Genomic DNA, 27,054 nt, shown 5'->3' with positions numbered 1-27,054 from the left:
CCATATTTCCCCCACTTTCCCCCCAATTTCCCCCATATTCCCACCCTGCTCCATCCGTTTGATCTGCTGGATCTGATCCACCGTTTTCTTCAGGATCTGCCCCTGCTCGGGTTTGGCCCCGAGGGAGTCGAGCTCGCCCAGGTTGGCCGAGAGCAGCTCGGCCAGCTCGGCCAGGTAGCGCTGCTCCTGCTGCCGCCGCCGCTTCTCCGCGCTGCCAAAAACACAAAAAATCCAGGTTTTATTCCTTTTTTCAAGTATTCCAATCTTTTCTGATTTTTCCCCATTTTTTTCCCGAATTTTTCCTGATTTTTTCCTGATTTTTCCCCATTTTTTTCTCATTTTTTTGCCTTTTTTCCTTGGATTTTCCTGCTTCTTCCTCCCCTTTTTCCCTGACTTTTCACCACTTTTTTCCCAATATTTTCCTGTGATTTCCCTGATTTTTCCCCATTTTTTTCACTATTTTGCCCCAATTTTCCCCAATTTTCCCAATTTTCCCCATTCAGAGCAGCTCAGCCAGCTCGGCCAGGTAGCGCTGCTCCTGCTGCCACCGCCGCTTCTCCGCGCTGCCAAAAACACAAAAAATTCAATTTTTATTCCCTTTTCCAAAAAATCCATTTTTTCCTGATTTTTCCCCATTTTTTTCCCGAATTTTTCCTGATTTTTCCTGATTTTTCCTGATTTTTTTATCATTTTTTTGCCTTTTTTCCCTGGATTTTCCTGCTTTTTCTTCCCCTTTTTCCTGACTTTTCACCACTTTTTTCCCAATTTTTCCCCTGCTTTTCTTCCCAATTTTCTCTGATTTTTCCCCTAACTTTTTCCCAATTTTCCCAATGTTTTCCTGATTTTTCCCCATTTTTCCAGGGTTTTTCCCCATTTTTCCTGATTTTTCCCCATTTTTTCTCATTTTTTTGCCTTTTTTCCTTGGATTTTCCTGCTTCTTCCTCCCCTTTTCCCCTGACTTTTCACCACTTTTTTCCCAATATTTTCCTGTGATTTCCCTGATTTTTCCCCATTTTTTTCACTATTTTGCCCCAATTTTCCCCAATTTTCCCAATTTTCCCCATTCAGAGCAGCTCAGCCAGCTCGGCCAGGTAGCGCTGCTCCTGCTGCCACCGCCGCTTCTCCGCGCTGCCAAAAACACAAAATATTCAAATTTTATTCCCTTTTCCAAAAAATCCATTTTTTCCTGATTTTTCCCCATTTTTTTCCCTTTTTTTCCTGATTTTTCCTGATTTTTCCCCATTTTTTTATCATTTTTTTCCCTTTTTCCCTCTGGCTTTTCCTGCTTTTTCTTCCCCTTTTTGCCTGACTTTTCACCACTTTTTTCCCACTTTTTTCCCAATATTTTCCCCTGCTTTCCTTCCCAATTTTCTCTGATTTCTCCCCAATTTTCCCCAATTTTCCCCATTCAGAGCAGCTCGGCCAGCTCGGCCAGGTAGCGCTGCTCCTGCTGCCGCCGCCGCTTCTCCGCGCTGCCAAAAACACAAAATAATTCACTTTTTATTCCCTTTTCCAAATATTCTGCTTTTTCTCCAAGTTTCCCTGATTTTTCCAAATTTTTTCCTGATTTTTCCCCATTTTTTCCTGATTTTTCCCCATTTTTTTATCATTATTTTTGCCTTTTTCCCCTGGCTTTTCCTGCTTTTTCCTCCCCTTTTTCCCTGACTTTTCACCACTTTTTTCCCAAATTTTCCCTTCCTTTTCTTCCCAATTTTCACTAATTTTTCCCCTTGTTTTTTCCCAATTTTTTTCCTCAATTTTTCCCCATTCAGAGCAGCTCGGCCAGCTCGGCCAGGTAGCGCTGCTCCTGCTGCCGCCGCCGCTTCTCCGCGCTGCCAAAAACACAAAATAATTCCAATTTTATTCCCTTTTCCAAGTATTCCAATCTTTACCCAAGTTTCCCTGATTTTTCCCACTTTTTTCCCCAATTTTTCCTGATTTTTTCCTGATTTTTCCCCATTTTTTTCTCATTTTTTTGCCTTTTTCCCCCTGGCTTTTCCTGCTTTTTCTTCCCCTTTTTGCCTGACTTTTCACCACTTTTTTCCCAATATTTTTTCCTGATTTTTCCCCTTGTTTTTTCCCAATTTTCCCCAATTTTTTCCCCAATTTTCCCCAATTTTTTTCCCCAATTTTTCCCCATTCAGAGCAGCTCAGCCAGCTCGGCCAGGTAGCGCTGCTCCTGCTGCCGCCGCCGCTTCTCCGCGCTGCCAAAAACACAAAAAATTCACTTTTATCTCCTTTTTCAAAAAATCCAATTTTTCCCCAAGTTTTCCTGATTTTTCCCACTTTTTTCCCGAATTTTTCCTGATTTTTCCTGATTTTTCCTGATTTTTTTATCATTTTTTTGCCTTTTTTCCCTGGATTTTCCTGCTTTTTCTTCCCCTTTTTCCTGACTTTTCACCACTTTTTTCCCAATTTTTCCCCTGCTTTTCTTCCCAATTTTCTCTGATTTTTCCCCTAACTTTTTCCCAATTTTCCCAATGTTTTCCTGATTTTTCCCCATTTTTCCAGGGTTTTTCCCCATTTTTCCCGATTTTTCCCCATTTTTTATCATTTTTTCTGCCTTTTTCCCCCTGGCTTTTCCTGCTTCTTCCTCCCCTTTTCCCCTGACTTTTCACCACTTTTTTCCCAATATTTTCCTGTGATTTCCCTGATTTTTCCCCATTTTTTTCACTATTTTGCCCCAATTTTCCCCAATTTTTCCCCAATTTTCCCCATTCAGAGCAGCTCAGCCAGCTCGGCCAGGTAGCGCTGCTCCTGCTGCCGCCGCCGCTTCTCCGCGCTGCCAAAAACACAAAATAATTCCAATTTTATTCCCTTTTCCAAAAATTCTGCCTTTTCTCCAAATTTCCCTGATTTTTCCCTATTTTTTTCCCGAATTTTTCCTGATTTTTCCCCATTTTTTTATCTTTTTTTTGCCTTTTTTCCTTGGATTTTCCTGCTTTTTCCTCCCCTTTTTCCCTGACTTTTCACCACTTTTTTCCCAATATTTTTTCCTAATTTTTCCCATTTCTTTTTTCCCAATTTTCTCCAATATTTCCCCAATTTTCCCAATTTTTCCCCATTCAGAGCAGCTCGGCCAGCTCGGCCAGGTAGCGCTGCTCCTGCTGCCGCCGCCGCTTCTCCGCGCTGCCAAAAACACAAAATAATTCAATTTTATCTCCTTTTTCAAGTATTCCAATCTTTCCCCAAGTTTCCCTGATTTTTCCCTATTTTTTGCCTATTTTTTCCTGATTTTTCCCCATTTTTTTATCATTATTTTTGCCTTTTTCCCCTGGCTTTTCCTGCTTTTTCCTCCCCTTTTTCCCTGACTTTTCACCACTTTTTTCCCAAATTTTCCCCTGCTTTTCTTCCCCATTTTTTCCTGATTTTTCCCATTTCTTTTTTCCCAATTTTCCCCAGTTTCCCCAATTTTTCCCCATTCAGAGCAGCTCAGCCAGCTCGGCCAGGTAGCGCTGCTCCTGCTGCCGCCACCGCTTCTCCGCGCTGCCAAAAACACAAAATAATTCCAATTTTATTCCCTTTTCCAAAAAATCCATTTTTTCCTGATTTTTCCCCATTTTTTTCCCGAATTTTTCCTGATTTTTCCCCATTTTTCCCCATTTTTTTCTCATTTTTTTGCCTTTTTTTCCTTGGATTTTCCTGCTTTTTCCTCCCCTTTTTCCCTGACTTTTCACCACTTTTTTCCCAATATTTTTTCCTAATTTTTCCTGTGATTTCCCTGATTTTTCCCCATTTTTTTCACTATTTTGCCCCAATTTTCCCCAATTTTCCCCAATTTTCCCCCATTCAGAGCAGCTCAGCCAGCTCGGCCAGGTAGCGCTGCTCCTGCTGCCGCCGCCGCTTCTCCGCGCTGCCAAAAACACAAAAAATTCAATTTTTATTCCCTTTTCCAAAAAATCCATTTTTTCCTGATTTTTCCCCATTTTTTCCCGAATTTTTCCTGATTTTTCCTGATTTTTCCTGATTTTTTTATCATTTTTTTGCCTTTTTTCCCTGGATTTTCCTGCTTTTTCTTCCCCTTTTTCCTGACTTTTCACCACTTTTTCCCCAATTTTTCCCCTGCTTTTCTTCCCAATTTTCTCTGATTTTTCCCCTAACTTTTTCCCAATTTTCCCAATGTTTTCCTGATTTTTCCCCATTTTTCCAGGGTTTTTCCTGATTTTTCCTGATTTTTCCCCATTTTTTTATCATTTTTTTTGCCTTTTTTCCTTGGATTTTCCTGCTTTTTCCTCCCCTTTTCCCCTGACTTTTCACCACTTTTTTCCCAATATTTTTTCCTAATTTTTCCCATTTCTTTTTTCCCAATTTTCTCTGATTTTTCCCATTTCTTTTTTCCCAATTTTTCCTGATTTTGCCCCAATTTTCCCCAATTTTTCCCCATTCAGAGCAGCTCGGCCAGCTCGGCCAGGTAGCGCTGCTCCTGCTGCCGCCGCTTCTCTGCGCTGCCAAAAACACAAAAAATTCAATTTTATTCCCTTTTCCAAGTATTCCAATCTTTACCCAAGTTTCCCTGATTTTTCCCACTTTTTTCCCCAATTCTTCCTGATTTTTCCCTGATTTTTCCCCATTTTTTTATCATTTTTTTTGCCTTTTTTCCCTAGATTTTCCTGCTTTTTCCTCCCCTTTTTCCCTGACTTTTCACCATTGTTTCCCTAATTTTCCCTTCCTTTTCTTCCCCATTTTTTCCCAATTTTTCCCAATTTTTCCTGATTTTTCCAGGATTTTTTTTTCAATTTTTCCAGGCTTTTCCCCCCCTTTTTTCCCCACTTTTTCCTGATTTTTCCCCATTTTTTTATCTTTTTTTTACCCTTTTCCCCCTGGCTTTTCCTGCTTTTTCCTCCCCTTTTTCCCTGACTTTTCACCACTTTTTTCCCAAATTTTCCCCTGCTTTTCTTCCAATTTTTCCATTATTTTTCCCCTCATTTTTCCTGAATTTTCCCCATTTTTCCAGGGGTTTTCCCCGTCTTTTCCTGATTTTTTCCCCATTTCTTCCCAGTTTTTTCCCAATATCTTCTCCTGATTTTTCCACTTTTCCCCCAATATTTTTCTCAAATTTTTCCACTTTTTTCCCATTTTTTCCTGATTTTTCTTCATTTTTTTATCATTATTTTTGCCTTTTTTCCCTGGATTTTCCTGCTTTTTCCTCCCCTTTTTTCCCTGAGTTTTCTCCACTTTTTTCCCAAATTTTCCTGTGATTTCCCTGACTTTTCCCCAATTTTCCCCATTTTTTTCCAGTTTTTCCAGGGATTTTTTTTTTATTTTTTCCATGCTTTTCCCCCCCCTTTTTGCCCCATTTTTCCTGATTTTTTCCCCATTTTTTCCCAATTTTTCCTGATTTTCCTGATTTTTTCCCCGTTTCTTCCCATTTTTTTCCCAGTTTTTTCCCAATATTTCTCCCTGATTTTTCAACTTTTTCCCCACATTTTTCCCACTTTTTCCTGATTTTTTTTCCTGATTTTTCCCCATTTTTTTCTGATTTTTTTCCCCTTTTCCCCCTGACTTTTCCTGCTTCTTCCTCCCCTTTTTCCCTGACTTTTCACCACTTTTTTCCCCAAATTTTCCCCTGCTTTTCTTCCCAGTTTTTCTCTGATTTTTCTCCCCTTTTTTCCCAATTTTCCCCAATTTTTTCCCAATTTTTCCCTGATTTTTCCAGGGTTTTTTTTTCATTTTTTCCAGGCTTTTTCCTCCCTTTTCCCCATTTTCCCTCTCTTTTTTCCCCATTTTTCCTGATTTTTTCCCCATTTCTTCCCAGTTTCTTCCCAATATTTCTCCCTGATTTTTCAACTTTTTCCCCACATTTTTCCCAGTTTTTCCTGATTTTTTTCCTGATTTTTCCCCATTTTTTTATCATTTTTTCCCCTGACTTTTCCTGCTTTTCCCTCCCCTTTTTCCCTGACTTTTCACCACTTTTTTTCCCAATTTTTCCCCTGCTTTTCTTCCCACTTTTCCCTGACTTTTCACCACTTTTTTCCCAATTTTCCCCAATTTTTTTCCCATTTTTTTAACCAATTTTTCCCAGTTTTTCCTGATTTTTCCAGGGATTTTTTTCCAATTTTTCCAGGCTTTTCCCCCCCTTTTTTCCCCATTTTCCCTCCCTTTTCCCCCCAATTTTCCTGATTTTTTTCCATTTCTTCCCAGCTTTTTCCCACTTTTTTCCCAATATTTTTTCCTGATTTTTCCCAAATTTTTCCCAATTTTTCCCCACTTTTTCCCAAATTTTTCTTCTATTTTTCATAAATTTATCACAAATTTTGCCCATTTTTTCCAGGGCTTCTTTGAAATTTTTTTTGGTTTTTTTTCTCCATATTTCCCCCCCTTTTTCCCCCATTTTTTCCTATTTTTTTCCACAATTTTTCCCCATTTTTCCCCCTTTTTTTTAATATTTCTTCCCAGTTTTTCCCAATTTTTTCCCTGATTTTTCCCCACTTTTTCCTTATTTTTTCACAATTTTTTCCTCAAATTTTCCTGCTTTTTTCCAGGCTTTTTTTCTATTTTTTACTGGGTTTTTTCCCATTTTTTCCCTTTTTTCCCCAACTTTTCCTGATTTTTTTCTCATTTTTTCACAGTTATTCTCCCACTCTTTTCCCCAGTTTTTTCCCAAATTTTCTGCTTTTTTCCTGATTTTTCACCATTTTTTCCCTACTCCATTTCTTCACCATTCTCTAAAATTTTTCCCAGTTTTTTCCCAATTTTCCCCTGATTTTTTCCAATTTTTTTCCAAAATTTTCCCCTGAATTTTCCCAATTTTTTCCCTGAATTTTCTCCAACTTTTCCCTGATCTTTCCCAAATTTCCCCTGAATTTTCTCCTCATTTCCCCCAATTTTTCTCTGATCTTTTCCCAAATTTTTCCAGATTTCCTCCTGAATTTTCCCCCAATTTCTCTCACATTTTTCCAATTTTTTCCCAATTTTTCTCCAAATTTTCCCAGAATTTTCCCCAAAATTTTCCCAATTTTTTCCTGAATTTCCCCTGAATTCTCCTGAATTTTCCCCAATTTTCCCGATTTTTTTCTCCATTTTCCCGATTTTTTTCTCCAAATTGTGCCCCATTTTTCCAGATTCTTTTCCCAAATTTTTCCCCATTTTCCCACACTTTTCCTCAATTTTTCTCGTATTTTCCCTGATTTTTCCCCAAATTTCCCCCAATTTCTCCTCATTCTTTCCCAATTTTTTTCCAATTTTTTCCTGATTTTCCCCCAAATTTCCCCTGAATTTCCCCCGACTTTTCCCCCAATTTTTTCCCAAGTTTTTCCTAAATTTTCCCAATTTCTCCAAATTTCCCATGCATTTCTCCTGATTTTTCCTTGAATTTTCCCCAAATTTTCCTGATATTTCCCCAAATTTCCCCTGAATTTTCCTCCGATTTTTCCCCAATTTTCCCCTGAATTTCCCCTGAATTTTTCCCCGATTTTTTCCCAATTTTTCCCCGATTTTCTTCCCTATTTTCCCCTGAATTTTCCTCAAATTTTCCCTGATTTTTTCCTGATCTTTTCCCAAATTTTCCCCCGATTTTTTCCCAATTTTTTCCCAATTTCCTTCCTTATTTTCCCCTGAATTTTTCCCGAATTTTCCCCCGATTTTTTCCCAATTTTTCCTCCATTTTCTTCCCTATTTTCCCCTGAATCTTCCCCAAATTTCCCCTGAATTTCCCCCGAATTTTCCCCCAATTTTTCCCAAATTCTCCAAATTTCCCATGCATTTTTCCTTGAATTTTCCTTGAATTTTCTTCAAATTTTCCCTGATTTTTTTCTGATCTTTTCCCCGAATTTCCCCTCATTTTTTCCCGATTTTCTTCCCTATTTTCCCCTGAATTTTTCCCGAATTTTTCCCCGATTTTTTCCCAATTTTTCCCCAAATTTGCCCCAATTTTTTCCTGATTTTCTTCCCTATTTTCCCCTGAATTTTCCCCAAATTTTCCCTGATTTTTTCCTGATCTTTTCCCGAATTTTCCCCTGATTTTTTCCCAAATCCTCCAAATTTCCCATGCATTTCTCCTGATTTTTCCTTGAATTTTCCCCAAGTTTTCCCTGATTTTTTTCTGATCTTTTCCCAAATTTTCCCGATTTTTCCCAATTTTTTCCCGATTTTCTTCCCTATTTTCCCTTGAATTTTCATCAAATTTTCCTGATTTTTTCCCGAATTTTCCCCCAATTTCTCCAAATTTCCCATTCATTTTTCCTGATTTTTCCTTGAATTTTCCCCCCAATTTTCCCTGTTTTTTTCCTGATATTTCCCCCAAATTTCCCCTGAATTTTCCCCAATTTTTCCCCAAATTTTCCCTGATATTTTCCCAAATTTCCCCTGAATTTTTCCCGAATTTTTTCCCAATTTTCCCCCTACTTTGTCCCAATTTTTTCCCCATTTTCTTCCCTATTTTCCCCTGAATTTCCCCCGAATTTTCCCCCAATCTTTTCCCAAATCCTCCACATTTCCCATGCATTTCTCCTGATTTTTCCTTGAATTTTCCCCAAATTTCCCCTGAAATTCCCCAAATTTGCCCCAATTTTTTCCCAAATTTCTTCCCTATTTTCCCCTGAATTTTCCTCGAATTTTCCCTGATTTTTTCCTGATCTTTTCCCGAATTTTCCCCCGATTTTTTTCCCAATTTTTCCCAATTTTCTTCCTTATTTTCCCCTGAATTTTTCCCAAATTTTCCCCCTATTTTTTCCCAATTTTTCCCCAACTTTGTCCCAATTTTTTCCTGATTTTCTTCCCTATTTTCCCCTGAATTTTCCCCCGATTTTGTCCCAATTTTTCCCCAAATTTGCCCTGATTTTTTCCCGAATTTCCCCCAATTTTTCCTCATTCTTTCCCAATTTTTTCCCAATTTTTTTCCAATTTTTCCCCAAATTTTCCCCCGATTTTTTCCCAAATTCTCCAAATTTCCCATGCATTTTTCCTGATTTTTCCTTGAACTTTCCCTGATCTTTTCCTGATTTTTTTCTGATCTTTTCCCAAATTTCCCCTGAATTTTCCCCCGATTTTTTCCCAATTTTTCCCTGATTTTTTTCTGATATTTTCCCAAATTTCCCCTGAATTTTCCCTGAATTTTCCCCCGATTTTTTCCCAATTTTTCCCAAATCCTCCACATTTCCCATGCATTTTTCCTGATTTTTCCTTGAATTTTCCCCCAATTTTCCCCGATTTTTTCCTGATTTTTTTCCCAATTTTCCCCCAATTTTTCCCTGATTTTCTTCCCTCTTTTCCCCCAAATTTTCCCCGAATTTTCCCCCGATTTCTTCCCAATTTTTCCCCAACTTTGTCCCAATTTTTTCCTGATTTTCTTCCCTATTTTCCCCTGAATTTTCCCCAAATTTCCCCTGAATTTCCCCTGAATTTTCCCCCAATCTTTTCCCAAATCCTCCAAATTTCCCATGCATTTCTCCTGATTTTTCCTTGAATTTTCCCCAAATTTCCCCTGAATTTCCCCTGAATTTTCCCCCAATCTTTTCCCAAATCCTCCAAATTTCCCATGCATTTCTCCTGATTTTTCCTTGAATTTTCCCCAAATTTCCCCTGAAATTCCCCAAATTTGCCCCAATTTTTTCCTGATTTTCTTCCCTATTTTCCCCTGAATTTTCCTCGAATTTTCCCTGATTTTTTCCTGATCTTTTCCTGAATTTTCCCCGATTTTTTCCCAATTTTTTCCTGATTTTCTTCCATATTTTCCCCTGATCTTTTCCCGAATTTTCCCCTGATTTTTTCCCAATTTTTCCCCAAATTTGCCCCAATTTTTTCCCAAATTCTCCAAATTTCCCATGCATTTTTCCTGATTTTTCCTTGAATCTTCCCCAAATTTTCCCTGATGTTTTCCTGATTTTTTTCTGACACTTTACCAAATTTTTTCCCAATTTTTCCCCGATTTTCTTCCCTATTTTCCTCAAATTTTCCACGATTTTTTCCTGATCTTTTCCCGAATTTTCCCCCAATTTTTTCCCAAATCCTCCAAATTTCCCATGCATTTTTCCTGATTTTTCCTTGAATTTTCCTCAAATTTTCCCTGATTTTTTTCTGATCTTTTCCCCAAATTTTCCCCGATTTTTTCCCAATTTTCCCCCAATTTTTTCCCGATTTTCTTCCCTCTTTTCCCCCAAATTCCCCCCAAATTCCCCCAAATTTCCCCTACCTGTGTGCGGGGTCGCAGGGGGACCCTTTGCGTTTCCGGCCCTCGGCGTTTGCCGGGTCGGCGGCGCCGTCGCCGAGGCCGCTCATGGTGGGACCCTAGGGAGCACCTGGGGGAGCAACAACGGGAACGGGATTTTCCTCGGGAATTTGGGATTTCCTACGGAAAAGGCGGAGCTGGGAGGGGATTCCCAGGGGTTTGGGGTTCCTGGAATTCCCAGGGATTTGGGATTCCTGGGATTCCCATGGATTTGGGGTTCTTGACATTCCCAGGGATTTGGGATTCTTGACATTCCCAGGGATTTGGGATTCCTGGGATTCCCATGGATTTGGGGTTCTTGACATTCCCAGGGATTTGGGATTCCCATGGATTTGGGATTTGGGATTTCCATCGAGTTGGGATTCCTGGGATTCCCATGGATTTGGGATTCTTGACATTCCCATGGATTTGGGATTCCCATGGATTTGGGATTCCCATGGATTTGGGATTCCCGGGACCCTCCCCGGCTCCCGGTGGCCGCTCTCTCCCGGCTCTCCCATTCCCATTCCCATTCCCATTCCCATTCCCATTCCCATTCCCCGGTGCGGCTCCAGAGCAGGTCCGGGCATTTTCCGTCTCCGCTTTTTCCATGGAATTGCTCAGGACAGAAAATCTCAGCACGGAGCCGTTCCCATTCCCGGCACGGAGCCGTTCCCATTCCCATTCCCATTCCCAGCACGGAGCCGTTCCTGTTCCCGGCACGGAGTCGTTCCCATTCCCATTCCCAGCACGGAGCCGTTCCCATTCCTGTTCCCATTCCCAGCACGGAGCCATTCCTGTTCCCGGCACAGACCTGTTCCCATTCCCATTCCCATTCCCATTCCCATTCCTATTCCCAGCATGGAGCCGCTCCCATTCACGTTCCCATTCCCAGCACGGAGCCGTTCCCATTCCCAATCCCATTCCTGTTCCTGCCACGGAGCTGTTCCCATTCCCATTCCCATTCCCAGCATGGAGCCGCTCCCATTCACGTTCCCATTCCCAGCACGGAGCCGCTCCTGTTCCCATTCCCATTCCCATTCCCAGCATGGAGCCATTCCCATTCCCATTCCCGTTCCCATTCCCGTTCCCATTCCCGTTCCCATTCCCATTCCCATTCCCGTTCCCGTTCCCGTTCCCGTTCCCAATCCCATTCCCATTCCCAGCACAGAGCCATTCCCGTTCCCATTCCCGTTCCCGTTCCCATTCCCGTTCCCGTTCCCATTCCCGTTCCCGTTCCCATTCCCATTCCCGTTCCCATTCCCGTTCCCGTTCCCGTTCCCATTCCTGTTCCCGTTCCCATTCCCATTCCCATTCCCATTCCCATTCCCATTCCCGTTCCCGTTCCCATTCCCGTTCCCGTTCCCATTCCCATTCCCATTCCTGTTCCCGTTCCCATTCCTGTTCCCATTCCCATTCCCGTTCCCATTCCTGGGGTGGCCCAAGGGAAGAGCCGGAGTGCCAGGAGCCGGCACTGAGGGAACAATGGGAGAGGCACCGAACCCAAGTGAACCCAACAGAACCCAACAGAACTGAACGGAACCAAGGAGAACCAAACCCAACTGAACCCAACAGAACCCAACAGAACCAAACAGAACTGAACGGAACCAAAGAGAACCAGACAGAACCAAACAGAACCAAACAGAACCGAACGGAACCCAACAGAACCAAACCCAACAGAACCCAACAGAACCAAACAGAACTGAACGGAACCAAAGAGAACCGAACCCAACTGAACCCAACAGAACCAAACAGAACTGAATGGAACCCAACAGAACCAAACAGAACCGAACCAAACCCAAGTGAACCGAAGCAAACCCAACTGAACCCAACAGACCCAACAGAACCGAAGCAGACCCAACAGAACCAAACAGAACTGAACGGAGCCAAACAGAACCGAACCAAACCCAACAGAACCCAACTGAACCCAACAGAACTGAACGGAACCCAACAGAACTGAACGGAGCCAAACAGAACCGAACCAAACCCAACAGAACCCAACTGAACCAAACAGAACTGAACGGAACCAAACAGAACCAAACCAAACAGAACAGAACCCAACAGAACTGAATGGAACCAAACGGTACCAAACCAAACCAAACAGACCCAACAGAACCAAACAGAACCGAACAGAACCGAAGCAAATCCAACTGAACCAAACAGAACCAAGCAGAACTGAACGGAACCAAACAGAACCAAACCAAACCAAACAGAACCCAACAGAACCGAACCAAACCCAACAGAACCCAACAGAACCAAATGAAACTGAAAACAACCCAGCCCGACACAATGGAACCAAACCCAACCCAACAGAACCCAATGGAACCGAACCAAACGGAACCGAACCCAACCCAATCCAACCCAACGGAACCAAATCCAACCCAACGGAACCAACTCCAACCCAATGGAACAGAACGGAACTGAACCCAATGGAACCAAAGCCAACCCAACAGGACCCAACGAAACCGAATGGAACCGAACCCAACAGAACCCAACCGAACCCAACAGAACCAAACGGAACAGAAAATAACTCAACCACACCCAACGTAAACCAGTGGAACCAAAACCAACAGAACCCAACCCAACAGAACCAAATGGAACCAACGCAACCCAAGGGAACCCAACCCAACTCGACCAAACAGAACTGAAAACAACCCAACCAAACCCAATGGAACCAAACAGAACTGAACCAATCCCAACAGAACCGAACAGAACCGAACAGGAACACAACAGACTCGAACAGAACTGAAAACAACCCAACCAAACCCAACGCAACCCAAGGGAACCCAACCAAACCAAACAGAACCAAACCCAGCCCAAGAGAACCCAACAGAACCAAAGAGAACTGAAAACAACCAAACCCAACTCAACCCAACCCAACCCAACCCAACCGAACCAAACCCAATGGAACCAAACTCAACCCAACCCAATGGAATGAACAGAACCCAATCCAACGGAACCAAACGGAACCGAACCCGACCCAATGGAACCCAACAGAACCAACCCAACTCAACCCAACGGAACCAAATGGAGCCCAATGGAGCCCAACAGAACCCAACCCAATGGAACCAAACCAAACTCAACCCAACCCAATGGAATGAACAGAACCCAATCCAACAGAACCAAACGGAACCGAACCCAACCCAATGGAACCCAGCAGAACCCAACCCAGTGGAACCAAACCAAACTCAACCCAACCCAATGGAATGAACAGAACCCAATCCAACGGAACCAAAGGGAACCAAACCCGATCCAATGGAACCCAACAGAACCCAAGCCAACAGAACCCAACATAATGGAACCAAACAGAATGAAACAGAACCCAACAGAACCGAACCCAGCACAACCAAACCCAACTAAACCCAATGGAACCAAACTCAACCCAACAGAACCCAACAGAACCCAAGAGAACTGAAAACAACCCAACCCAACTCAACCCAACTGAACCAAACCCAATGGAACCAAACTCAGCCCAACCCAATGGAATGAACAGAACCCAATCCAACAGAACCAAAGGGAACCAAACCTGACCCAATGGAACCCAACAGAACCCAACCCAACTCAACCCAACGGAACCAAATGGAGCCCAACAGAACCCAACCCAATGGAACCAAACCAAACTCAACCCAACCCAATGGAATGAACAGAACCCAATCCAACGGAACCAAACGGAACCGAACCCGACCCAATGGAACCCAACCCAATGGAACCAAACAGAACCGAACCCAACAGAACCGAACAAAACCAAACCCAGCACAACCAAACCCAACTGAACCCTATGGAACCAAACCCAACCCAACAGAACCGAACAAAACCAAACCCAGCACAACCAAACCCAACTGAACCCAATGGAACCAAACCCAACCCAACAGAACCCAACAGAACCAAACCCAGCACAACCAAACCCAACCAAACCCTATGGAACCAAACCCAACCCAACAGAACCCAATAGAACCGAACCCAGCACAACCAAACCCAACCAAACCCTATGGAACCAAACTCAACCCAACAGAACCGAATAGGAACACAACAGAACCAAATGGAACTGAAAACACCCAAACCAAACCCAACTGAACCCAACAGAACCCAACGCAACAGAACCAAACCCAACCCAACGGAACCAAACTGAATGGAATGGAACTGAACTGAAAACAACCCAACCAAACCCAAGAGAACCAAATAGAACTGAACCAAACAGAACCAAACAGAACCCAATGAACCAAACAAAACCAAACCAAATGGAACCCAATGGAACCAAACCCAGCCCAAGCCAGCCCAACTCAACAGAACCAAACCCAACCCAACGGAACCAAACTGAATGGAATGGAACCGAACAGAAAACAACCGAACCCAACCCAAGAGAACCAAACGGAACCAAACCCAACAGAACCCAACCCAACAGAACCCAATGAACCAAACAAAACCAAACCAAATGGAACCCAATGGAACCAAACCCAGCCCAACCCAACAGAACCAAACTGAATGAATGGAACCGAATGGAAAACAACCCAACCAAACCAAACAGAACCAAACCCAACAGAACCCAATGAACCAAACAAAACCAAACCAAATGGAACCAAACCCAGCCCAACCCAACGGAACCCAATGCAACCTAACCCAACCCAAATGAACCGAACAGAACCGAATCCAACCCAAAAGATCCAAACAGAAATTAATGGGAGCACAAGAGAATCAAAAGGAGCTGAAAACAACTGAACCAAACCCAACCCAAGCCAACTGAACCCAATGGAACCTAAGAGAACCCAAGGTGACAGAACCCAACAGAGCCAAACCCAACCCAACAGAACCGAACAGAACCCAACTGAAAAAACCCAACCAAACCAAACGGAACCAAACCCAACAGAACCCAACCCAATGGAACCAAACCTAGCTCAGCGCAACGCAATGGAATAAAGAGAATCCAACCCAACCCAACAGAACCAAACCCAACAGAACCCAACAGAACCCAACCCAATGGAACCAAACCTAACTCAGCGCAATGTAATGGAATAAAGAGAATCCAACCCAACCCAACGGAACCCAACCCAATGGAACTGAACCTAACTCAGCGCAATGCAACGGAATAAAGAGAATCCAACCCAACCCAACAGAACCCAACGGAACCTAAGAGAACCCAAGGTGACAGAACCCAACAGAGCCAAACCCAACCCAACCCAACAGAACCCAACTGAAAAAAACCCAACCAAACCCAACGGAACCCAACCCAACAGAACCCAACCCAATGGAACCGAACCTAACTCGGCGCAACGCAATGGAATAAAGATAATCCAACCAAAACAAACCCAACGGAATCCTACAGAACCCAACCCAAGGAACACAAAGGAACCCAATGGAACCCAGCCCAACGGAACCCAGCCCAATGGAACACAAAGCAACCCAAGCCAACCCAATGGAACCCAAGGGAACCAAACCCAACCCAACTGAACCCAACAGAACCCAACCCAACGGAACCCAACCCAACAGAACCCAAAGGAACCAAATGGAACCCAAAGGAACCAAATGGAACCTCAACCCAACCGAACCCAACCGAACCCAAAGGAACTCAAAGGAACCAAATGGAACCCGAACCAAACCCAACGGAACCCAACGGAACCCAACCCAAACCAACAGAACCCAACCCAAGGAACACAATGGAACCCAATGGAACCCAAGGGAACCAAACCAAACCCAACGGAACCCAACGGAACCCAACCCAACGGAACCCAACCCAACCAAATGGAACCCAAAGGAACCAAATGGAACCCAAAGGAACCAAATGGAACCTCAACCCAACCGAACCCAACCGAACCCAAAGGAACCCAAAGGAACCAAATGGAACCCGAACCAAACCCAACGGAACCCAACCCAATCCAACCCAAGGAACACAATGGAACCCAATGGAACCCAACTCAATGGAACCCAATGGAACCAAAGCCAACGGAAGCCAATGGAAGCCAATGGAACCAAACCCAACCCCACCCAACACAATCCAATGCGATGAAACCAAACCCAACCCAACTGAACCCAACAGAATCAAACCCAACCCAACAGAATCAAACCCAACCCAACAGAATCAAACCCAACCCAACAGAATCAAACCCAACCCAACGGAACGCAACGGAACCAAACCCAACCAACAAAACCCAAGCCAACCCAATGGAACCAAACCCAACGGAACGCAACGGAACCAAACCCAACCCAAGGGAAGCAAAGCCAACCCAAGGGAACCCAAGGGAACCAAAGCCAACCCAATGGAACCAAACCCAACGGAACGCAACAGAACCAAACCCAACCCAAGGGAACCAAACCCAACTGAACCCAACAGAACCCAACCCAGTGGAATCAAACCCAGCAGAATCCAACAAAACCCAACCCAATCCAACCCAATGGAACCCAATGGAACCAAACCCAACTGAACCAAATGCAGTGGAATCAAACCCAACGGAACCCAACCCAATGGAACCCAACCCAACCCAATGGAACCCAACCCAACGGAACACAAAGGAACCCAATGGAAGCCAACGGAACCAAACCCAACCCAACCCCACCCAACGCAATGTGATGAAACCTAAACCCATCCCAACTGAACCCAACAGAATCAAACCCAACCCAATGGAACGCAACGGAACCAAAGCCAACCAACAAAACCCAAGCCAACCCAATGAACCCAATGGAACCAAACCCAACAGAACGCAACGGAACCAAACCCAACCCAAGGGAACCCAAGGGAACCAAACCCAACCCAAAGGAACCAAACCCAACAGAACGCAACGGAACCAAACCCAGCCCAATGGAACCAAACCCAATGGAATGCAACGGAACCAAACCCAACCCAAGCCAACCCAAGGGAACCAAACCCAACCAACAAAACCGAAGGCAACCCAATGGAACCCAATGGAACCCAACCGAACCCAGTGGAACCAAACCCAACATGAACCCAACAAAACCCAAGCCAACCCAATGGAACCCAATGGAACCAAATCCAACCAAACCCAACCGAATCCAACCCAACCCAGTGGAATCGAACCCAACAGAACCCAACAAAACCCAACCCAACGGAACCCAAGAGACCCAAACCCAACTCAAGGGAACCCAAGGGAACCAATCCCAACTGAACCCGACAGAACCAAACCCAGTGGAATCAAACCCAGCAGAATCCAACAAAACCCAACCCAAGGGAACCCAAGGGACCCAAACCCAACAGAATCCAACCCAACCCAACCCAATGGAACCCAACCCAACAGAACCCAACCCAACCCAATGGAACCCAACCCATGGAACACAAAGGAACCCAATGGAACCCAAGCCAACGGAAGCCAATGGAAGCCAAGGGAACCAAACCCAACCCAACCCCACCCAACCCCATGCGATGAAACCAAACCCATCCCAACTGAACCCAACAGAAACAAACCCAACCCAATGGAACGCAACGGAACCAAACCCAGCCCAATGGAACCAAACCCAATGGAACGCAACGGAATCAAACCCAGCCCAATGGAACTAAACCCAATGGAACGCAACGGAACCAAACCCAACCCAAGCCAACCCAATGGAACCAAACCCAACCCAAGGGAACCCAACCCAACCCAAGGGAACCCAACCCAACGTGAACCCAACAAAACCCAAGCCAACCCAATGGAACCCAATGGAACCAAACCCAACCGAACCCGACAGAACCAAACCCAGTGGAACCAAACCCAAAGGAACCCAACAAAACCCAACCCATGGAACACAAAGGAACCCAATGGAACCCAACCCAACGGAAGCCAATGGAAGCCAATGGAACCAAAGCCAACCCCACCCAACACAATGTGATGAAACCAAACCCAACTCAACTGAACCCAAGAGAATCAAACCCAACCCAACGGAACGCAACGGAACCAAACCCAACAGAACCCAGTGGAACCAATCCCAACCAACAAAACCCAAGCAACCCAATGGAACCCAAGGGAACCAAACCCAACCCAAGGGAACCAAACCCAACCCAAGGGAACCCAAGGGAACCCAACCCAACCCAAAGGAACCAAACCTAAACGGAACCCAATGGAACCAAACCCAACCCAAAGGAACCCAAGGCAATAAAACCCAACCCAATGGAACCTAAACCCAACGGAACACAACGGAACCAAACCCAACCCAACGGAACCAAACCCAACCCAACGGAACCAAACCCAACCCAACGGAACCAAACCCAATGGAGCGCAATGGAACCAAACCCAACCCAAGGGAACCAAACCCAACCCAAGCCAACCCAAAGGAACCAAACCCAATGGAACCCAAGGGAACCAAACCCAACCCAAGGGAACCAAACCCAACCCAAGGGAACCATACCCAACCCAAGGGAACCCAAGGGAACCAAACCCAACCGAACCCAACAGAACCAAACCCAGTGGAATCAAACCCTACAGAATCCAACAAAACCCAACCCAACCCAATGGAACCCAACCCATGGAACACAAAGGAACCCAATGGAACCCAACCCAATGGAACCCAATGGAAGCCAATGGAACCAAACCCAACCCCACCCAACACAATGTGATGAAACCAAACCCAACTCAACTGAACCCAACAGAATCAAACCCAACCCAACAGAATCAAACCCAACCCAACAGAATCAAACCCAACCCAACGGAACGCAATGGAACCAAAGCCAACCCCACCCAACCCAATGTGACAAAACCAAACCCAACATCAACAGAAGTGATGCCCAAACCCAACCCAATTGAACTCAACAGAATCAAACCCAACCCAACGGAACGCAACGGAACCAAACCCAACAGAACCCAGTGGAACCAAACCCAAGCAACAAAACCCAAGCAACCCAATGGAACCAAACCCAACAGAATGCAACGGAACCAAACCCAACCCAAGGGAACCAAACCCAACCCAAGGGAACCAAACTCAACTGAACACAACGGAACCAAACCCAGCGGAATCCAACCCAATCCAACCCAACCCAAGGGAACCCAAGGGAACCCAACTCAACTGAACCCAACAGAACCCAACCCAACCCAATGGAACCCAACGGAACCCAACCCAATGGAACCCAACCCAATGGAACCCAATGGAACCCAACCCAATGGAACCAAACCCAACCCAGCAGAACCCAACCCACAGAACACAAAGGAACCCAATGGAACCCAACCCAACGGAACCCAATGGAAGCCAACAGAACCAAACCCAACCCCACCCAACACAATGTGATGAAACCAAACCCAACCCAATGGAACCAAATCCAACCCAAGCCAACCCAGTGGAACCAACCCCAAGGGAACACAACGGAACCAAACCCAACCCAAGGGAACCAAACCCAACCCAAGGGAACGCAATGGAACCAAACCCAACCCAAGGGAACCAAACCCAACCCAATGGAGCGCAACGGAACCAAACCCAACCCAAGGGAACCAAACCCAACCCAACCCAACCCAAGGGAACCAAACCCAACCCAAGGGAACCCAACCAAACCCAGTGGAATCAAACCCAACGTGAACACAACAAAACCCAAGCCAACCCAAGAGAACCCAAGGGACCCAAACCCAGTGGAATCCAACAAAATCCAACCCAACAGAACCAAATGGAACCAAACCCAACCCAAGAGAACCCAAGGGACCCAAACCCAACAGAACCCAACAAAATCCAACCCAACAGAACCAAATGGAACCAAACCCAACCCAAGAGAACCCAAGGGACCCAAACCCAACAGAACCCAACAGAACCAAACCCAACAGAACCCAACCCAACCCAAGGGAACCCAACGGAACCAAACCCAACGGAACGGAACCAAATGGAAGCAAAATACAATAAAATAAAATAAGATGGAATAGAATAAAATTTAAAGTAACACAAAATAAAGTATGAAATAAAATAGAGTATTAAATAAAATAAAATATAGAATAAAAACAAATGGAAAATACGTAAAAATAGAAAAATAATTAAAAAGAAATAAAAAGAAAAATTTAAAATATAAATTTAATAACATACTGAGTGAAATGAAATGGAATTAAATTATATAACAATAAAATAGAATAAAATTTAAAATATAAAAAAATGAAACAAAATCCTTGGGAAATCCCAAAATCTTTGGAAAACCCAAAAAAAAAACCTTTGAAAGCGCCCAAAACTCCTTGGAAAATGCCCCAAAAAAATCCTTGGCAAATCCCAAGAAATCCTTGAAAAATCCCCAAAAATCCTTGGAAAATTCCCCAAAAATCGGGGAAAAATCCAAGGATTTTTTGCTGTCAACAATTCCCAAATATTTTATCCCAAAAAACCCCCAGAATTCCAGGAAAAAGCTTCAAACTTACCTGGGAATTGTGGAGGTGAGGGATGGCTCATGGGAAATCTGGGATTTTCCAGGAAAATCCTAAAACCCTGGGAATTCCATGGGAATTTTGATTCCCAGATCCTGCAGAGGGAAAATTTTGGATTATTTGGGGATTTTTTTTTTAGGAATTTCTGATGGAATTTTTGGATTTTTCTGCGGATGGTTTGGTCTGAATCCCAAAAAATTCTAAGGGAAAAGGAATTTTTTGCTCATCTTGAATGGAATAGTGGGAAAAATCCTGGAAATTTAATGAATTAATTTTTAATTAATTTAAAAAATTATTTTTAAAATAAAATTTTTTATTTTTTTAAGTTTTTCTATCTTGGGAAATGGATGGGATGGGATTAAAGGGACCTTCCCAGGCTGGAATTTCCTCAGGTTTTCCCAGAATTATCCCAAAAATTCCAGAAAATTCCCAAAAATCCCAGAAAAGGCGTCAAGAAAACCGGGAACGTTTTGAGGAAATTACGGCAAAAATCTGGGAAAAATTTGGGAAACTCCAAGAAAAACTTGAGAAAATTCCAGGAAAAATTTGTGAAATTTTGGGGAAATTCCAGGAAATTCCCAAAAATTTGAGGAAATTTGGGAAAAATTCAGGAAAACTCAAGGAAATCCCAGAAGATTTGAGGAAATTCCAGGAAAACTCCAGGAAAAATCTGGGAAATTCAAGGAAAAATTCAAGGAAATTTGGGAAAAACTCCAGGAAATCCTGGAAAATTTGAGGAAATTATGGGAGAAATCCAAGAAATTCCAGGGAAATTCAGGAAATCCTGGAAAATTTGAGGAAATCTGGGAAAAATTCAGGAAATTCTGGGAAAAACTTGAGGAAGTTCCAGGAAAAATCTGGGAAATTTTGGGAAAAGCTTCAGGAAATCTCCAGGAAATTTGAGGAAATTCCAGGGAAAATTCCAGGAAATCCCCAAAAATTTGAGGAAATTTTGGGAAAAGCTCCAGGAAATCCTGGAAAATTTGAGGGAATTTGGGTAAAATCCAGGAAAACTCCAGAAAATTTGAAGAAATTCCAAGAAAAACTTGAGGAAATTCCTGGAAAATTCTGGGAAATTTTGAGAAATTCCAAAAAATCCTGGAAATCCCAGAAATGCTGGGAAATTTAGGAAAGAATGAAAAAATCTGGGAAATTCCAGGAAAATCTCAGAAAATTTTGGGAAAAGCTCCAGGAAATCCCAAAAAATTGGAGAAAATTCCAGGAAAAATCCAGAAAATCCCAGAAAATTTGAGGAAATTCCAGGGGAAAACTCCATAAAATCCTGGAAAATTTTGAGAAAATTCTGGGGAAAATCCAGGAAATTCCAGGAAAATTTGAGAAAATTCCAGGAAAAATTTGGGAAATCTGGGAAAAACTCCAGAAAAGCTCCAGGAAATCCAGAAAATTGTGAGTAAAAAATGGGGAAAATCCAGGAAATCCTAGAAAATTTGAAGAAATTCCAGGAAAAAATTGGGGGGAAATTTGGGAAAAATCCAAGAAATCCTGGGAAATTTGAGAAAATCCAAGAAAAGGTCCAGAAAATCCCAGAAAATTTGAAGAAATTATGGGAAAAATTAAGGAAATCCTGGAAAATTTGAGAAAATTACAGGGAAAATTCAGGAAATTCTGCAAAAATCCAGGATATTCCATGAAAAATTCAAGGAAATTTGGGAATAGCTCCAGGAAATCCTGGAAAAATTTGGGAAATTTCAGAAAATTTTTACTGGAAATCCCAGGAAAACTCGAGGAATAAAAATTGGGAATTTTCAGCACTAAAAATCCCTGGGAAAAATTCAGGAAATTCCAATAAAACCCAGCCAGGAGAGAGGGAAAGGAGCAGGAAATTCAGGAATTTTTGGGAATTCTGAGCTCTTTCCCCAAGTTTTTCTGGGATTTTGGGAACTGGGGAAATCACAGATTTATTCTGGATTTTTCATGGATTTATCCTGAATTTTTCATGGATTTTTCATGGATTTTTCCTGAATTTTTCATGGATTTATCCTGGATTTTTCAATATTTTTTCATGGATTTTTCGTGGATTTTTCCTGGATTTTTCATGGATTTATCCTAAAATTTTTATGGACTTCTCCCAGATTTTTCGTGGATTTTTCCTGGATTTCTCCTGAATTTTTCATGGATTTATCCCTAATTTCTCCCAGATTTTTCCTGGATTTTTCCTGGATTTTTCCTGAATTTTTTATGGATTTTTCATGGACTTCTCCCAGATTTTTCCTGGATTTTTCCTGGATGTATCCCGGATTTTTCACATTGTTTTCATGGAATTGCACTAGAATTTTCACAGATTTTTCCTGAATTTTTCATGGATTTATCCTAAAACTTCCATGGACTTCTCCCAGATTTTTCCTGGATTTTTCATGGATTTCTCCCAGATTTTTCCTGGATTTTTCATGGACTTCTCCAAGATTTTTCCTGGATTTCTCCTGAATTTTTCCTGGATTTATCCCTAATTTCTCCCAGATTTTTCATGGATTTCTCTCACATTTTTCATGGAATTTCTTGGATTTTTCATGCATTCATCCCAGATTTTTCCTGGATTCTCCAAGGATTTCTCCCATATTGTTCCTGGATTTTTCCTGAATTTCTTCCAGGTTTTTGATGGATTTATCCTGGATTTTTCCTGTATTTTTCCAGGTTTTTGATGGATTTATCCTGGATTTTTTCTGTATTTCTTCCTGTTTTTGATGGATTTCTCCTGGATTTTTCCCTGGATTTCTCCTGGCATTATCCCAGAATTTTCCTGGATTTTTCATGGAATTTCTCCCAATTTTCTGGAGATTTGGGCAAACTTTCCTCAGAAAATCCAGGAATAAAAAATTCCCTGCATTTCAAAACCCAGGGAAAAGAGCTCCAGGAATTCCAGAAATTTCTTCGATTTTCTCCATTTCTCCATGAAAATTCCTGGATTTCTTCCAATTTTTCCTGAAAATCCAGGGATTTTTCTCAGTTTTTCCAAAAAATCCATTTTTTCCTCCATTTTCCTATGAAAATCCTGGAATTTCCTCCATTTTTTTCCCGAAAATCCAAATATTTTCTCAAATTTTAGGTAAAAATCCAGGAATTTTCTCTACTTTTCCCTAAAAATCCAAGAATTGTCTCAAATTTTCCCCCCAAAATCCCAAATCCAAATATTTTCTCCATTTTTCCACCAAATTTCAAATTTTTTCTCCATTTCTCATTCAAAATCCAAATATTTCCTCACATTTTCCATGAAAATATTGGAATTTCCCCCATTTTCCAGGGAAAAAATTGGGAATTATAGAAAAATTAGGGCAGAGAAAGGGAAAAATTGGGAATTATGGAAAATTTGGGAATTATGGAATATTGAGGGAAGGGAAAAGGGAAAATTTAAGGGGGAAAAAGGGAAAAATTGGAATTATGGAAAAATAAGGGCAGAAAAAAAGGAAAAAAATTGGAATTCTGGAGAATTGAGGGAAGGGAAATGGAGAAAGTTGGGAATTCTGGAAACTTTAGGGAAGAAAAAAAGGGAAAAATTGGGAATTTTGGAAAAATTAGGGAAGAAAAAAGGGAAAATTGAGAATTATGGAAAATTGAGGGCTTAAAAAAGGAAAAAATTTGGGAATTGTGGAAAATTTAAGGAAGGGAAAGGGAAAAATTTGGGAAATTTCAGGAAATTTAGGGCAGGGAAAGGGGGAAATTTTGGGATTTGGAAAATGAGGGCAGGGAAAGGGAAAAATTTTGGGAATTATGGAAAATTAGGGCAGAAAAAAGGAAAATTTTGGGGAATTCTGGAAAATTTGGGGCAGAGAAAAGGAAAAATTGGGGAATTACAGGAAAATTAGGGCAAGGAAAGGGAAAAGTTTTGGGAATTCTGGAAAATTGAGGGCAGAGAATGGAAAAAATTGGGAATTCTGGAGAATTGAGAGCAGAGAAAGGGAAAAATTTGGGAATTATGGAAAAATTATGACATTTACAGGCATGGAAAGGGAAAAATTTGGGAATTACGGAAAATTTAGGGCAGGGAAAGAAAAACTGATGGGATTTCCAAGAAATTTAGGGTAGGAAAGAGAAAAAATTTGGGAATTACACAAAAATTAGGGCAGTGAAAGGGAAAAAATGAGGGCAAAGAAAGGGAAAAATTGGGGAATTACAGGAAATTTAGGGCAGGGATGGGGGAAATTGTGGAAATTCTGGGCAATTTATTGCAGGGAATGGGAAAAATTGGGGAATTCTGGAAAATTTAGGAGAGAGAAATAAAAAATTTGGGAATTCTGGAAAATGGAGGGCCCAGAGCCCCCTGCAAGGAGCTGCTCCCGACACACCTGGCTCGGGAATGCTGCTCCAGAGGCACCTGGAGCTGTGGGATCCTGAGGATTTGGGGTTATTTGGGGATATTTTGCGGATATTTGGGGATATTTTGTGGATATTTGGGGATATTTCAGGATATTTGGGGATATTTTGGGAATGTCACCCTCACACAAAGCGCTGCCACCCGCAGCCAACCCCACCCCAGGGCCCGTCCCCATTGCCGGGGGCGGCGGTGCCATTTTCCAAGCGGGAATTAAAAAAAAAAAAATTAAATTTTAAAAAAATCAATTTAAAAAAAAAAAAAGCCGGGAATGAGGTCGGGAATTTCGAGCAGAGCAAGGAAGGAAGGAAGGAAGGAAGGAGAAGGTGAAGAGGCCGGAGCGCGGTGGGACTTTTGCAATCAACTTTCAACCCACGCCGAGCCGAGCCCTGAGGGGGCGGCTGAGGGAGGAGGGAGCGCGGGGTCCCTGAGGGGGGAGCGATGGCGGAGGGCGGGCACGGAGCGAGGGGAGGGGACGGAGCGAAGGAGAGGGAGACGGAGAGGGAGAGAGAGAGAGAGAAGAGAGGGGGAGGCGGCGGCCGCCATGGCCGGGAAGGAGCTGGGAGCGGGGCCGCTGCCGCCTCGCTGCCCTGCCCAGCCCGGTGACAGCTGCCGGGGGAGCCGCGGGGAAGCGGCGCGGCCGCGGCTCCGCCCGCGGGGCCCCGCTCGTTCGCTCGCTCGCTCGCTCGCACTCACCTGCCGCTGCCAGGGCCGAGGCCGCGGGCAGCGCCGCAGCGACTCCCGCGGCCGGGCCGGGCCCCGGGGGCTGCGGCCTGCGGGAGCCGCCCGGGGGAGGGCGGCGGGCGGTGCTGGCGGCCCCGGCTCCCCTCAGGGGTTCCCCCCGGGCCGGCCGGGGCCCCTCGGCTGGGCGGCGCGGCGCGGCTGCGGGGCTCCGGCTCGGGCTCGCCGCGATCCTCCCTCCTCCCGGCGGGACGGGGCGGAGCTGGGCATGGAGGACGAAGGGGGCGGTGGCGGCGGAGCTCCGCTGGGGATGGATCCTCCTCCTCCTCCTGCCCTTCCTCCTCCTCCTCCGCCAGCCGCGGCCTCCGAGCCCAGAGCCGCCATCTTCTGCCGGCGGCCCCGAGCTCCGGGCCCGGGGCGGCCCCGCTGCTGAGGCCGGGACGGGGACGGGAAGGGGAAGGGGACGGGAAGGGGAAGGGGAAGGCGGCGCCATGTTGGCGGCTGAGGGCGGCCGGCGCTGAGGGGCCGCTGACGGCCGGGCCCGAGCATCGCTGCCCGGTGCCGCCGCTCTGCCCTCGGTTCCCGATCCCTGCCGGTGCCACCGCTGTGCCCTCGGTTCCCGATCCCTGCCGGTGCCACCGCTGTGCCCTCAGCCCCGGTGCCCGCTCGGTGTCCTCAGTCCCGGGAGCTTTTCGGTGGCACCGCTCGGCGCCGGTGCCCGCTCGGTGCCCTCAGCCCCGGGAGCTCCCCGGTGTCCCCTCGGTGCCCTGAGCTCCGGGACCCCGCCGTGCCCTGAGCCCCGGATCGTTCCCGGTGCCACCGCTGTGCCCTCAGCTCCGGGAGCTCCCCAGTGTCGTCGCTCTGCCCCGGGTGTCCCCGGTGTCACCACCATGCCCTCAGCTCCGGGACCCCGCCGTGCCCTCAGCCTCGGGAGCTCCCCGGTGCCATCGCTGTTCACTCAGCCCCGGGACCCCTCGGTGCCCTCGGTCCCGGATCCCTGCCGGTGCCACCGCTCTGCCCTCAGCCCCGGTGCCCTCTCGGTGCCCTCAGCCACGGGAGCTTTTCGGTGTCCCCTCGGTGCCCTCAGCCCCGGATCATTCCCGGTGCCACCGCTGTGCCCTCAGCCCCAGTGCCCTCTCGGTGCCCTCAGCTCCGGGAGCCTTTCGGTGCCACCGCTGTGCCCTCAGTCCCGGTGTCCCTTCAATGCCCTCAGCCTCGGGAGCTCCCCGGTGTCCCCTCGGTGCCCTCAGCTCCGGTGTCCCTTTGGTGCCCTCAGCCTCGGGAGCTCCCCGTGCCATCGCGGTGCCCTCAGCCCCGGGAGCCTTTCAGTGTCCCCTCGGTGCCCTCAGCTCCGGGACCCCGCCGTGCCCTCAGCCCCGGATCGTCCCCGGTGCCACCGCTCTGCCCTCAGCCCCGGTGCCCTCTCGGTGCCCTCGGCCCCGGGAGCTCCCCGGTGTCCCCTCAGTGTTCCCCCCAGCCCCAGGTGTCCCTCGGTGCCCTCAGCCCTGGATCCTTCCCGGTCCCACCGCTGCTCTCAGCCCTCGGATCTCCCCGGTGTCCCCTCAGTGCCCTCAGCTCCGGGAGCTTTTCGG

The 27,054-nt window shown here is 45.0% G+C and overlaps 1 protein-coding gene across 4 annotated transcripts in view; it reads right to left on the bottom strand.

The window, feature by feature from the left end:
- Positions 1-25,870, bottom strand: part of NCOA1 (nuclear receptor coactivator 1) — a 111,857-nt gene extending 85,987 nt beyond the window's left edge. For 2 of the 4 annotated variants that reach the window (XM_071420040.1, XM_071420039.1), the window contains exon 1: positions 45-555. In XM_071420040.1, the coding sequence (XP_071276141.1) occupies positions 45-339 (295 nt within the window). In that variant the 5' untranslated portion in view covers positions 340-555. Of the gene's footprint in view, positions 1-44; positions 556-10,129; positions 10,236-20,448; positions 20,550-25,477 lie in introns of those variants that run through there. The other 2 variants (XM_071420041.1, XM_071420046.1) reach the window with 2 other exon arrangements.
- Positions 25,871-27,054: the final 1,184 nt, after the last annotated feature.

This window comes from Agelaius tricolor, unplaced genomic scaffold (genome assembly GCF_023055355.1).
Source record: "Agelaius tricolor isolate 1412-34295 unplaced genomic scaffold, bAgeTri1.0.p SCAF_122, whole genome shotgun sequence".
In the NCBI taxonomy this organism is placed as follows: domain Eukaryota; kingdom Metazoa; phylum Chordata; class Aves; order Passeriformes; family Icteridae; genus Agelaius; species Agelaius tricolor.
Note: the sequence above shows the minus strand (reverse complement) of the source record. Positions and strands in the feature narration are given on the sequence as shown.